The sequence below is a fragment of the Cetorhinus maximus genome, chromosome 12, assembly GCF_964194155.1.
Source record: "Cetorhinus maximus chromosome 12, sCetMax3.hap1.1, whole genome shotgun sequence".
In the NCBI taxonomy this organism is placed as follows: Eukaryota; Metazoa; Chordata; class Chondrichthyes; order Lamniformes; family Cetorhinidae; genus Cetorhinus; species Cetorhinus maximus.
Genome location: NC_135890.1, coordinates 55,011,062 through 55,023,729, shown reverse-complemented (window position 1 = coordinate 55,023,729; position 12,668 = coordinate 55,011,062). Strand labels below are relative to the sequence as shown.

The following is a 12,668-nucleotide window of genomic DNA, read 5'->3' as shown; positions in this document are numbered from 1 at the left end:
GCCAATAAAGGCTGATAATGTTACTGGCAATGTCATGTCTTCAGGAAAACTTAGTCCTCCCTCCCTCCATTTTATTAATGTGTCCCTGAGCACCTCAGTACAGCGGCTTGTAATCCCAAGTGAGTAAATCCTCCCTCTCTCCTATTTTACTAATGTGTTCCTGAGCATCTCAGCACAGCAGCTTGCGATGCCAAGTAAGTAACTAGTCATAGTCCACAAAGGACAACAGGCATCTCTGTCCATTAGAGAGACAATTGGTTACATAGCTTGAGGGACACCACTCCACAAGCATGGGGCAAGGCAAAGAGACAGACCTCCATGAACTACCACTGCCAGTACAGGGAGTGAAACCATTAGTGTAATTCTGCATCAGACTTGAGTTATCTAGCTAACTGAGCTAGCCAAAGTCTAATTGGTCACTAACAGCCTGATTCAAAGTCTTTGTTTCTTTTAGCTCTTTTGCATTAGCAGTGGACTGTAATCTGATGCCAACAAATACATACCTTGATTGGGAAGGTATGCCTCTCAGGGCTAGACTAACATGAGCTAGATCAGTCTGAACAAGATCAACCCGAGCTAGATCAGCCTGAGTTAAATCACTGTCTATTTAGTGGCTTGCATTCTGAATTTGTATTCATTCCAATCTGAAGTGTAAACAGGGCAAAAGATGCAACAAAGAAATGGAAGCATTTAATTTATATAGCGCCTTTCACAACATCTGGCTGTTGCAAGGCTCTTTACAGCTAATGAAGTATTTGTGAAGAGCTGTGACTGTTGTAATGTAGGAAATATATCAACCAATTTTCACACAGCAAAGTCCCACAAAGAGCAGTAAGACATATGAACAGATAAGCTCTATTAGTGTTGTTGGCTGATGGATAAATATTGGCCTGCACAATGAGGAAAACTCATTGCTTTTCTTCAAAAGAGTGCCGTGGAGTCTTTTACAAGGGCAGACAAGGCCTCAGTTTAACGTTTTACCGGAAAGCAGGACCTCACTTAGGACTGCACTCTGGTGTTAGCCTACATTTTATGCTCACATCTCTGTGGGGAAGACTTGAACTCACAAGTTTCTGATTCAAAGGGAAGAGTGTTACCACTGAGCCACAACACCAGGGGCTGGTAACTGCAGAATGAGCATGTATTGCCATGCACAGTAGCATTTTTCAGCTCAATTGTAAGGCAATTTGCAATTCTAACTGTGGTTTGTGCCTTACTACTCTGAGGATCAAAGTTAGCAGTAGCCATAAACCAATGAGGTGATGATTGGTGTGCAAAGTTGGCATAATTACTCTTAAGTGACTCTAGCTCCTTGTAAAGTGCAAGGCCCACACAATTGACTTTGTGAGGAAAGTCAGTCTTTTTGTAAATGATTTGAAATACTATTCACACACTGCTTTTTAATTCAGACACATTCTAAATTACAAAGCAATTTGGATTTGAATAGTCCATGGTTACTTTAATGATTATAAAATCCTGAGGTTCAAACCCATGTCATTCCAGAAAATGAGGTTGAAGGAAACAACAGATTGAATGGCGGGTGATGAAAGTTTATCACATATTCATACCTTTTCAGAGGCTCTGAGCACATTGCACTACTTTGCTGTTACGTCCCATTGCAAAGTTAAGTATACATCTGTGTTTAAGGGACAGCTGTTAAATGGGAAATCATGACTGGTTTCCTGGAGTATGTAAAACAAAACACGGTTAATTTGCAACTCCGAGAGGCAGAATTCTGAATCCTTCTCTAGTCAATTTAGATCACATCAATTTGAATTAACTTGACCTCTTTGTTTAGTTAGAAGCGCTATTATTCATTCTGTAGTGACTTAATTTGATCATGCTTAACATTTGATGGTGTCTCATAATACTTGGCGCATATATACCAATCAGCCAACTGATATATATCTATTTAAGCCTCTGCTGAGTTTATTTGTTTAGGAGGTGCAGGCAAACCAAGTTCATCGGATGTCAATACTTCCAATTGCATTTACTTTTTGGAACCAGTTATTGTCATGCTAAGTGACAAATATGCAAACTGCCTCCCTTGTTACTGCTTGACATTTCTCCGATCCCTTTCTGCCGGGGAATTTTATTACATAAAGGCCCTCCCAACCTCCCAACCTCCACCCCCCACACCCGCCCCCAGCAACAAGTTCAATAAATAAACATGTCGGGGACTGCATTTTACGAACTGGTGGGAATGCTGGAATTGTACCACGAAATAAAAGGAAGCATTTGTTTTCGAAGGCTACATGGGAGAGCCTGAAGATCAGTCAGAACCCGGTTCAGTCAGGAAACTCTTCATTAGCGCTTCCCACACGTGCTCGCCAGATGTGTCTATAAAGGAGGAATAGAGTAGATTGTAGGTAATAATCTGCCTTTGTTTCCTTGATATTGTTTTAAAGATTGACTCTAGCTGTTGCCTTCGAGGATGCCTGCGTTTCCAAGCTGAATTACAACTCCCCAACTACATGAGCCCGCAATGATGATTTTTGAATCTTACTTTTTGCAGAGCTAGGACGAAGATCAAAAAAAATCAGCACGGATCCATTAAACAGAGAAGAAGATGGATAATGTTAATTAATCTACATTTTAAATAGTAATTATGTCATCCCATGAGACCAAGAAACAGATCAAATTAAAAATTAAAATGTGATTCAATCTTCAGCAATATGAAATAGTGATTCACCACCTTTTGCCTGTTCTTGGTAGTGCATTTGAAACAGAGTCGGGGAGGGTGGAGGTGGGGGAGGCATCAGTTGTGCCTGTGAGGAGCGCTGTTAGTGACTGGCAGCACCACATTGTGCCAGGGCATTCGCCACAAGCGTCCTGGGTAACGGAGCCACTCATGGGCGAGCATGTGAATATTTCAGGTGACAGACCTGAAGCTGTTAACTGCTACAGTCAAATGTTGTCAACCAAGAGTGATAGCTGTTTGCAACTATAAATTCGACGCTGCTTGGAGACTAACCCATCAGCTGGGGTCTCCTCTGCCATTTTCCAAATTGGTGGAAGCGAAACTTTCCGTCTTGGGTTTCAACACAGATCTTTTGACGGACCCCCCGCCAACCCCACCCAGCATACCAGGCTCCCCTGCCAGTTTAAACTGTGACCGCTGGTTCTAAAACTATGCAAACATTTCTGGATAGAGAAATCATTTTCACATCGTTATTTAAAAACATTTTTTGGTTGAAAATCTGCAGGGAATATCTTCCATTATCCGTTAGTCATCTGCGCTAATTAAGTTTCTACTTGAAGTAAGGTAGAATCTGTTCGAAATTAACACTGTGCAGTCTTCCAGGTTTGATCACCATGCTACAATGGGTAGCTTTCAAAACGTACATATGGTCCTCTTTCTAAGGAATTGATTAAGTGAGTCCGGATGAAATTCAAATCCTTTGATTTGACCTTTGCCTGGCCTGAGAGGTTGCAATTCACATAACAATTTCCTTTTGTTCTTTGTTACAGTTATTAATCCAACATGAGGCTCGAATTAATCAGGGTAATGCGTTGTTACATCTCTAATTCACAGCCTCACTGTTTGTGTCTTTTTTAATTAAAGCAGAATGATAGCATGCTGATGTTGGCCTCCTCTGCTCATCACAGAGGGAAAGGCTAAATGGGCAGGATGAGATTAGTCCAAGGTTCCACTTAATTGTTTTTTTTCTTCCTTTTAAATAAAGGCTGTGAGTGAACATGCTAATTCCAGGCTGTGGCAGCCTGAGCAAGGAGTGCAGTTCAGTTCCATGCCTCTAATGGCTTTGGAGGTCAGTACATTTTGAGGCCCCAGTCGTTTATTTTTTAAAAATCGCGGAATCTTTTCTCCACAACCCCACCCCCCGCCCCGCAAGCTCTTTTCTTTTCCCATCCCCCAGTGGTGCTGTTTGATGTGATAAAAGAGAAAAGTGTTGTCTAACACTCTGAAGGCTGGTTAATTTGTGCTAACCAGATGAAAACAAATGCAGTACATCATATTTCATTAGCAGTCCTGCTTAGCTGCCCTTCATTACTAAGTGCTCCAAGCCTCACTCAGTGGAAGACGCGTGATTAGGCCAGAAACAATGTCATTTCCCACCTTCATTGTATTGTAAATTACCTTTTGGGCCTAACTGTTCTATCAAGCGTCAGAGTACAGGATTCGGCGCTGATACATTTTTGACTACTCTGTATACATAAGTAGAATGGAGATCATTATGTCGTCCTGTATTTGAGTCATTTTTATTTAAGATGTCAAACAATAGGCTGTTGATTGGAGGGACAAGAGCAGAACAATAAACTTCTGTGTCACATAATAGACCACCATTTGCAAGCTCCGCTTTAGAAGGGCCCTCTTTATTGTTCTTTTTGTACAAAAATGGATCTTAGGAGGAGGAATATTTTGCTGAGGTATGTCATTATTTTGCAAATTTCTATTATCTCATCATGTTGTCTTCATTGTAAATTGCAGCTAATTAGGAACCTAGTTAGAGCATGGGCTTTGAGCCTCGCTTTTTTTGAAAGGAACACACAGATTACCACACTACAAGAGAGGAAGGAGTAGAAAAAGGAGATTAATCTGGTTACCTTGGCAACCCTCGCTTCCATCTGTGAAGAACAATACATTTTTGTTTCCTTGGCTCAGTTCAAATCTGTTTTGTTTAGAAAAAAACGTGGCCTCTGTAACAATGCTGAATTCTGTCTGCCTGGCTTTACTGGGTGCAATTTCACTTCAAGTTAGGGTCTGGAGGGAATAGAAAGATGAAAGGCAAGAGCTTGAGCGCTGTCAAAGGTCGTGACCTTGCTGCACAAAGCCAGCAGTTTTACTCCCAAATCCCTTCTCCTGAAAAGCTCTTAATGAAATAATATACTATGGATTTGAACACCTTGTAGTCTTTATTAAATAGCAAGGACTCTACGTTATGAATTAAGTTTTTCCCCATTATGCCTTCGTTCAGTCAGTCTGAGATCTTTACAGTGGGATTAGTTTGAATATGGTAAACTTTCACTTTTAAAAGTAATATCCTACTTCATACAGTGTTTGAATTTTTAAGTGTTGGCAAACCGCTGATTGAGTTGAGTGGAGGGTACCTGAAATGTACGTGGTTTGATTTCAGTCAACAGCTGATTGTCTCACCGGTTTCCCCGCAACCTGTGAGCTACCGGCTGAAGCCCAACTGGTGCATCCTTTGACAGGCGGCTTAGGTGGCCTTAACCATTTCCTCGCCAGTTGCGCATCCCGCTCCCGATATATGGAGAGACTTGCCAGTCTGCCTAGAAAACTTCAGCTAGGTTTTAGTGCTGTGCAGAACAGGTTCGGATTTGTTAAACTGTTAAAGAAATTGGGATTCGTCTCGGACGCTGTGCGCACATTTCTTGTTGCCAAATATGTCGATTTTTCGTTCGCCATCCAAAATAGTGGGACTTTACTTTTCATTTATAGCTCCACTCTGGCAGTCCCAATGCAGCGCCACACAGGAACAGCTGGGTAAACTCAATGCACCTATTGTTTCCACTTCCTCTACCTGCACTGGTTGAGGTACACCTCCTCCGTTAGTGCAGCGAGAACCAGGCAGGATTTATCCTGGTCGGTCTAGTTCCTGTTCCTTTTGCGTTGGAATTTAAATACAATACATCAGTATGCCCATTCAAACCCAAAGACAAACTGAATTTCACCCACACTATTTTCTGTAAACAATAAGATATTAGTAGCTTCTTGTGTGTTAAATGTTTCAGTTTAACACTATCATCACTTTCATCGGTTCCAGTGAGTGTAGAGTAACTTTGTAAGCACCTTCTGTCCAGTAACACATTGAAATTGTTTTACCTGCACAAGGGGAAGAATCTAATTGTGCTAATGTGAATAATCTCTCAGGTGTAAAACAGACAGATTTGCTCTATGCGTGTACAGATACATTTCATCAGGAACGGTTTAAATGGTCTGTTTTTCACTATTGTATTGGGTAGAAAGGTTAAAGGCAAAAACTGATTGGGATGATATTTGTGCGGTTACTTGAAAGTGCGTGTATGTGTGAATGTGTGCATATGTGTGAGTTTGTATATACGTACATGTGCACGCGGGTGTATGTGTATATGTGCACGCGGGTGTATGTGTATATGTGCACGCGGGTGTATGTGTATATGTGCACGCGGGTGTATGTGTATATGTGCACGCGGGTGTATGTGTATACGTGTGCGTGATGTGAGGAGCATTTACTTTTTGGCATTTCAGTTGCTCCGGAGAATGTTGTTAGCGGACAATGAAAGCTTTTATCTCCGCTTGCAGCAGTAACCGTAGCCCCACTGACCAAGAATAGTCAATATTTGTCGAATCCTTCCCTGTAATTGGAAAAGTTTTCACTCATGCACTTTGTAACGGCTGGTTTGACTTAATGGAGCACAAACGAAAGGAAAGGAATGTTTTGATTTTGACATAATAAATATTTTCCCGATAAACATGAGGGTAGAGGGTACACAAGTGATGACTGCTGCGGATCAAGATGGAAACTGGGAGTCTTGTCTGGCTGCTGCCACAACTGAGCTTAGGCTATCGACTGCGGTGTTGGTCCTGTGGTCTCGAAGACCCTTAATGTTGTCCAGCTGCAAGGCAAAAAGTCTGGGTTTTTATTTTTAGTGTACACAGTGCCAGCATGGACATGGGTTACAGAGACTGTTGAATTATTGTCTACTCGACTTCCCAGAATAGCCCAGTTAATCACTTTGGCTTTAAAGGGAATTTCCTCATGGAATTCTCTCCAGAAAATCTAATCAACTGACCTGTAGAATCCAACAATGAAAGGCCTTTTATTTTGGGCGGGCTCTATACTGTAGCCTTTTGTGCGGAGTGAACCCTCCCAGTAGGAGTGGATAGTTGGGTCTGTGTGTTGTGTGTTATGTGTACAGCCTTGTATGCACTTCCAAGCAGATGCTGGAGTATATTGGCCAGTTTAGTCTCAGTGTGTATATCATCTTATGTCAGGTTCCATTACCTGATTACCTCAGTTCCCCAGTCAGATTGGATCTAGATAATCAGTCCTGATATTATGAGTCCTCCACGTTGAAACTGGGAGCTCTCTCCTGTTATTCTCCTTAGTTGCAGCCCGCTTGTTTAGGAGAGATTAAAGAGACTCAAGACTGGGGCTCTCTGTTGTTTCTCTCTCTCTCTCTCTCTTGTGCTACAGTTAACTGTTAAGTTTGGCACGGGGGCTCCTCACGTTTCCGCGGAGGTCGGGTTTAAACTTGATCTGATGACTTAAAAATTTGTTGCCAGTAAATTTGCACCACTCTGGTGAGACTAGTCCTCCCGAGAAATAACAGAGAGAGCGATCGGGTGAGTGACAAGTTGTTTACAGGTTTCCCAGAAGGGGCCTCTGCTATATTTCATCTGTCAAAGTTGCCTTTTCTTCCAGTTAACAATGCCCGATTGTTTTTGCGGAGAATACAGGTTCCAAACGCAAGAGAATGCGGTGCTATATTTTTCCTGCCAAATTCCTATCTCTCTTGTTTTCTTTGCACAGCGCTCACAAAGGAGCCATAACTTACCATCAACTGGGAGCTTTTTTTATTTGGTGCCACAAAGCTCCTCTGTTGCTTGGCAAATAAGCATTTTTGGACAATGAAGAAGCAGCCATCCAGCGAGCTAGTCAGTCACGGTGGCAGTGGCGAGCAGGGGAAGTGGCTGGATCGACCGGCAGCCTGATCATGTCTAGGGACTCGCAGCAGTAAAAGTCCGCAAGAGGGGTTCCTCTGTAAGGCAGTTTGGCGACTCTTTTTTTTGTGTGTGCGTGTGTTTTAGTTATTGTTTCTTTGCTTTTTGTTGTTATTTGCCAACAGAAATTTCAGGCTCAGGATCGGCTGCGCCAGCGGGTATGCAAACATTGCTAGATTTAGTTTGAAACAATTTGTTGGTGCTTGTTTTGACAGCGGCAAATCCTGCTTCCAGCATGCTCAGTGGTCCTGAATTACCTCAGGAATTCAAAAGGTGAGTTAAACTCGGGGGGAGCGAAAGAACTTATCACCAGGGCTAATTTCCGCCCCCCTCCTTTAACTCTGGCTAACTTGCACTGTTTTAAATGTTGTTTAAGAGAACCGGAAAAAAAGTTAACGATAACCTTTATTTATGTCAAAAATTCTCACTGAATACACGAGACGAGTACTTGAAGCGTGCGCGCCTTGTTCGCTTGTGTTTCATTTTTAGCCAATAGTTGGTAGAATGAGGCAGCACAGGAGGAGGCCATTCGGCCCATCGTGCTTCTGCCAGCTCTTTTGAAAGAGCTGTCCACTTCGTCCCGCGCCCCTGCTCGTTCCCCCAATAGTTCTTCTGGTTAAAGGCAAACTTCTGCTAATTCACCGTGTGTATTTTCGTATGCTCCCTACTTACCGATATAAGGGGTTGCGTTTCAACTGCGAGTGCAGCATCCGCAACGGAAACTCCTTATAACATTGCCTACTGTACTTCAACAGGTTCACTGTGAAGGGACGGTGACTGTTGATGACCATGTTCCCGAGCCCAAAGGACTATATTATCGGGAGCTCGATTGCCTTTAGACCTCCTTGGTGCTGTCACATGACTAGACAATTGGCCAATGTTGCCATACCACACTTGAGAAATTAACATTGGTCAGAATGCCTCAAAGCTAGGAGTAAATTCTTCATCTTCCTGTGTGTGTTCCCAATGCTCTATTGATAATTGATGGCAGTATGACATTAAGGACTTTGTTCTTGTCTTCTTGTAGACAGGAAGCTGAGCTGGCAACCTCAGCTTTGAGGCAAAGAGAACACAAAGCTTGCTTTGGTTTGTCTTAGGGAGAACAGGGCTGGATGGGTGATGGGTTATATTATCATAAAGAGGGGTTTCTTTTCTCTCTCTAGGCCCTTGTTTAACCTAATATAATTAGGTAGTCTTTTTTTTAAAGTTGCCTATGGCTTCCTTAGCAAAGCGGGCTTTTCAGAAACAATTTGTTTCGTTTCATCCCACTTTGAACCTACTCTCAGCGTCGAGAGGAACATCGCTTGGGAAGTTTTCCACAGATCCGTGACAAACACCCCAAAAAGGAACGCATGCTTGGTAACTTAGCATCTAGGTTTTTTTTTTCTCCAACACTCTAATCTTTGTCTTCTGATCTTTATAAAGCGATTTCCAAATTTAATGCAGAAAGGCATAGAACTGAATAAATGAGAAGAGTGGAGTTATGATTAAAATCAGCAATATCGGTTTAAAAAGATGCCCCTCTTTCTCCCCTTGAATGTGTACATTGTACACTGGTCATTACCTAGAAATTGAGAATGCACAGTAGCAACAGTTTTCTTTACACCTACAAAGACCTCTCACATTTTTTTTATTGGCAGGGACCAAAACAAAAGTTCCTATTATGTTTAAGTAAAATAAACAGAATGTAATGGGCGATTGCATATCTCCATGTAGGCTTTCTCCCAGTTAACTGAATCATTGGCATGCTCTCGGCGCGTTTGGAGAACAACAGTTTATTCAGCTGGACTCTCGCTGAATTTTAATACGTTAAAAGCATATAACACCGATGCAATGAGACAGAGGCTACTGGGTGTCAAAAATTACGGTCTACCCTTCATACAGCCAAACTGTGTTCCAAAATGTCACTATTTTCAAGTACGTCCAATTGAATGTAGAATGAATCACTTGCACTGTGCTATACTCCAGAACACTTATCAGACTGCTGTGTCAGGAGTCTGAATGACGTGACAATTGCGAGAAGTAAGTGATTAGAAATAATTTAATATAATTCCAGTACGCGTAACTTTAAGAAGAAGTTTCAGACCAAATATTTGCAAAAGCTCTGTGAAATTATTAAATCCAAGTAATTGACTGCCATTTAGCTCTTTGGGTATTGCTGTCCTTTGGGATTTTAAGCATGTGAATAGGTTTCTTTTCTCATCACAGAAACTGTTCAGAAATTATATATAATGACAAGGCTTAATATCGCCGAGGAGATTGGAAATAAAGTTTTAGCGTGGCATTTCGGTGTTCATCTTTTAAACTGGGCGCCCGACACAATTCCTGAAATCTGCCCAGTACTGTAGGTGCAGAGATGATTTTCCGAATCTTGTCGCAGATAAAGCAGAGAAAGAGGTAGGAACAGACTCTTCCGTAGCCAGACAGGGTTCTTGAGACACACTAAAGGGAAGCGCTAATCTTGAATAGAGCTGAAATTGTTCAGGGGCATAAGCATCATAGAGTTGCCTTATTTTATAATGGCATGTGAAAATATTGTCAGGCAGACACCTGAATATAGATCGGTGTGTGTGTGTCTGTATATCTGTGTGTGTGTGTGTGTGTGTATATCTGTGTCCGTACATCTGTGTGTGTCTGTATATCTGTGTGTGTGTATGTATCTGTGTGTGTCTATGTGTGTCTGTGTAGGTGTGTGTATCTGTGTGTGCGTCTGTGTGTGTGTGTGTGTGTATGTGTCTGTGTCTGTGTGTGTGTGTCTATGTGTATACATGAACATTCTCACCATGTCCTTTGTGGGAGAAACATTTTCATAAATGTCTCAGTGAAGCCCAAACACAGAAAGCCCGATAGACAACATGAACCTGAAACAAATTCGGCAGCTGAATGTCCTTTGATACAAATTATCTACAGCAGGTCATGAACAGGATCTCAACTGAGTTCCATCCAAGACTGTGTGAGGAAGGGTATGGAGAGTGAGCAATAAAATTGGGGAATGACAGGATGGATCTGGTTGCAGTGAGGAAAAAGAGAGAGGAGATATGAAAGGATGGGCAGAGGCTGATGACCTAACTGTGTGTGAACATTTCCCATTTATTTAACTACTAATTTCTGTGCTAATCCCATTTGTGTATTGCACGAGTGTCTTTATAAATGAATAATACTAATACACCAGACGGGAGCTTCTATTTTTACAAGTTTCACATTTTGTGGCTTTGCGTTGTGCAAACTTAATTTTTGAAATCGAAATTTTTGTCATCATTATTCTCCAAGCTGTTCTCCCTGATTGGGTATTGGCATAATGGAACCCAGGCACCTCGCCACAGGTACCTTCAAGCAATCTTTGTTGCTTGACCCATCGGGATGCAGGCTTGAATGGTGATGGAAGGGACTCAATATCTAATAGGTATTCCTTCCTCCCCACCACCACCTCCCACCCCACCCCCAAACCTGTCAGCTCTGTTTAAAGGGATATTCTCAGAGTTTTCACTCAAAGCTCAGTTTAAGGAGAATCTTATTCCTAAAACTCAGTTTCACATTCACGCTGGGCAGCTTGCAAAGTTTTGTGATACAGTTTCCACAAGGTTTTTGCCCCTCCATCTTTTCCATCTCTAACTTGCTGTCCTCTTAACTCTCTCCTCCTCATCCCCCTCCCCTCTTCCTCTCTTTCTCATCCTCCTCCTTTTCTTATCATCCTATCCCTCTTCTCCCCTTTCTTCCCCGCATCCTCCTCTCTTCCTCTTTCTTGGTCTCTCCTCTTCCTTCTCCTTCTCTTCATCTCCTCTCCTTCCCTTCCTCTTGCTCCTCCTCTTACTCTCATTAACCACATCACCCCCCCCCCCCACCCCCACCCCCACCACCCCAGAGGTGTTGACTTCCTTTGTTTCAGTATAGTTCAATGGGCTATCATTGCCCATTGAGTACCTCACAGAAGTTGACATTATTCATGTGAACTTCTTGATAGTGAGGGCACGAACCTATCTGGCTGTGGAGGGCTTCACAGTCCCAATATCCATCTCACCCAGTGTCCACACCCAGGGGTTTCTGAATAATGGAAAAGCAGACTGACTTTAACTCACCCAAAGATACTGGGTCCAATTGTAGCATACCTATTGTTACCATGGCTCAGAACAGATTGCTTTGCACAGACATCCAACCTGCATAGTTCAGTGATGGAGACTTTCCTTCATAGCCATTGGAGGAGTCCAGTGCGTTTTCTTAAAGAAACATTTGACAGTATTTAAGTGCAAGCCAGATAAACACACGAGGGATAAAGAAATAGAGGGATATGCTGATAGGTGAGATGAGTTACCAGCACAGACCATTGGGGTGAATGACCTGTTTCTGTGCTGTAACATTGTATATAATAAATGTAATTGTACAATTAGTAAGGTGATTAGATTTTTTTTATGAGCAGCTGAATCATAACCATGGAATTTTACAGCACGAGGATATTCAGCCCATCCATGCCTATGCCAACTCTTTGAAACAGCTGTCCAATGAATCTCATTTCCCCCACTCTTTCACCATAACCCTGCAAAAATTCCCCTTCTGAAAGTTACCGCCAAATCTGCTTCAACCATCCTTTTAGACCATGTATTCTAAATCAACAGCAACTTAGTGCAGAAAACAAATTCTCCTTATCTCCTCTGTTTCTTTTACCAATAATCGTTTACTAATAATAACTGTGCAGATTTAAGGTGATTGGTAGAAGGATTAGAGGGGACATGAGGAAAAACTTTTCCACCCAGAGGGTGGCCATCATCTGGAACTCACTGCCTAAGTTGATGGTTGAGGCTGAAATGCTCGATTCATTTAAAAGGTACCTGGATCAGTAGCTGAAGCACTGTAACCTGCAAGGCTGTGGACCAAGTGCTGGAAAGTGGGATTAAAATGAGCAGCTAGTTTCTTTTTTCTCTGCCTTTTTTGCTGGCGAAGTCACGATGGGCTGAATGGCCTCTTTCTGTGCTGTAACTTTTCTATG

General features: G+C 42.2%; 1 protein-coding gene across 11 annotated transcripts in view; it reads left to right on the top strand.

Annotated features, from left to right (window-relative positions):
- The window catches only part of sox5 (SRY-box transcription factor 5), a 322,851-nt gene that overhangs the window by 81,327 nt on the left and 228,856 nt on the right, over nucleotides 1–12,668 (top strand). For 2 of the 11 annotated variants that reach the window (XM_078553633.1, XM_078553627.1), the window contains exon 1: nucleotides 7,789–7,960. The exons of 6 other annotated variants lie outside the window; for them this stretch is intronic. In XM_078553633.1, coding sequence (XP_078409759.1) covers nucleotides 7,923–7,960 — 38 coding nt within the window. In that variant the 5' untranslated portion in view covers nucleotides 7,789–7,922. Of the gene's footprint in view, nucleotides 1–7,171; nucleotides 7,310–7,647; nucleotides 7,728–7,788; nucleotides 7,961–12,668 lie in introns of those variants that run through there. 3 more of the 11 variants (XM_078553629.1, XM_078553631.1, XM_078553630.1) reach the window with 3 other exon arrangements.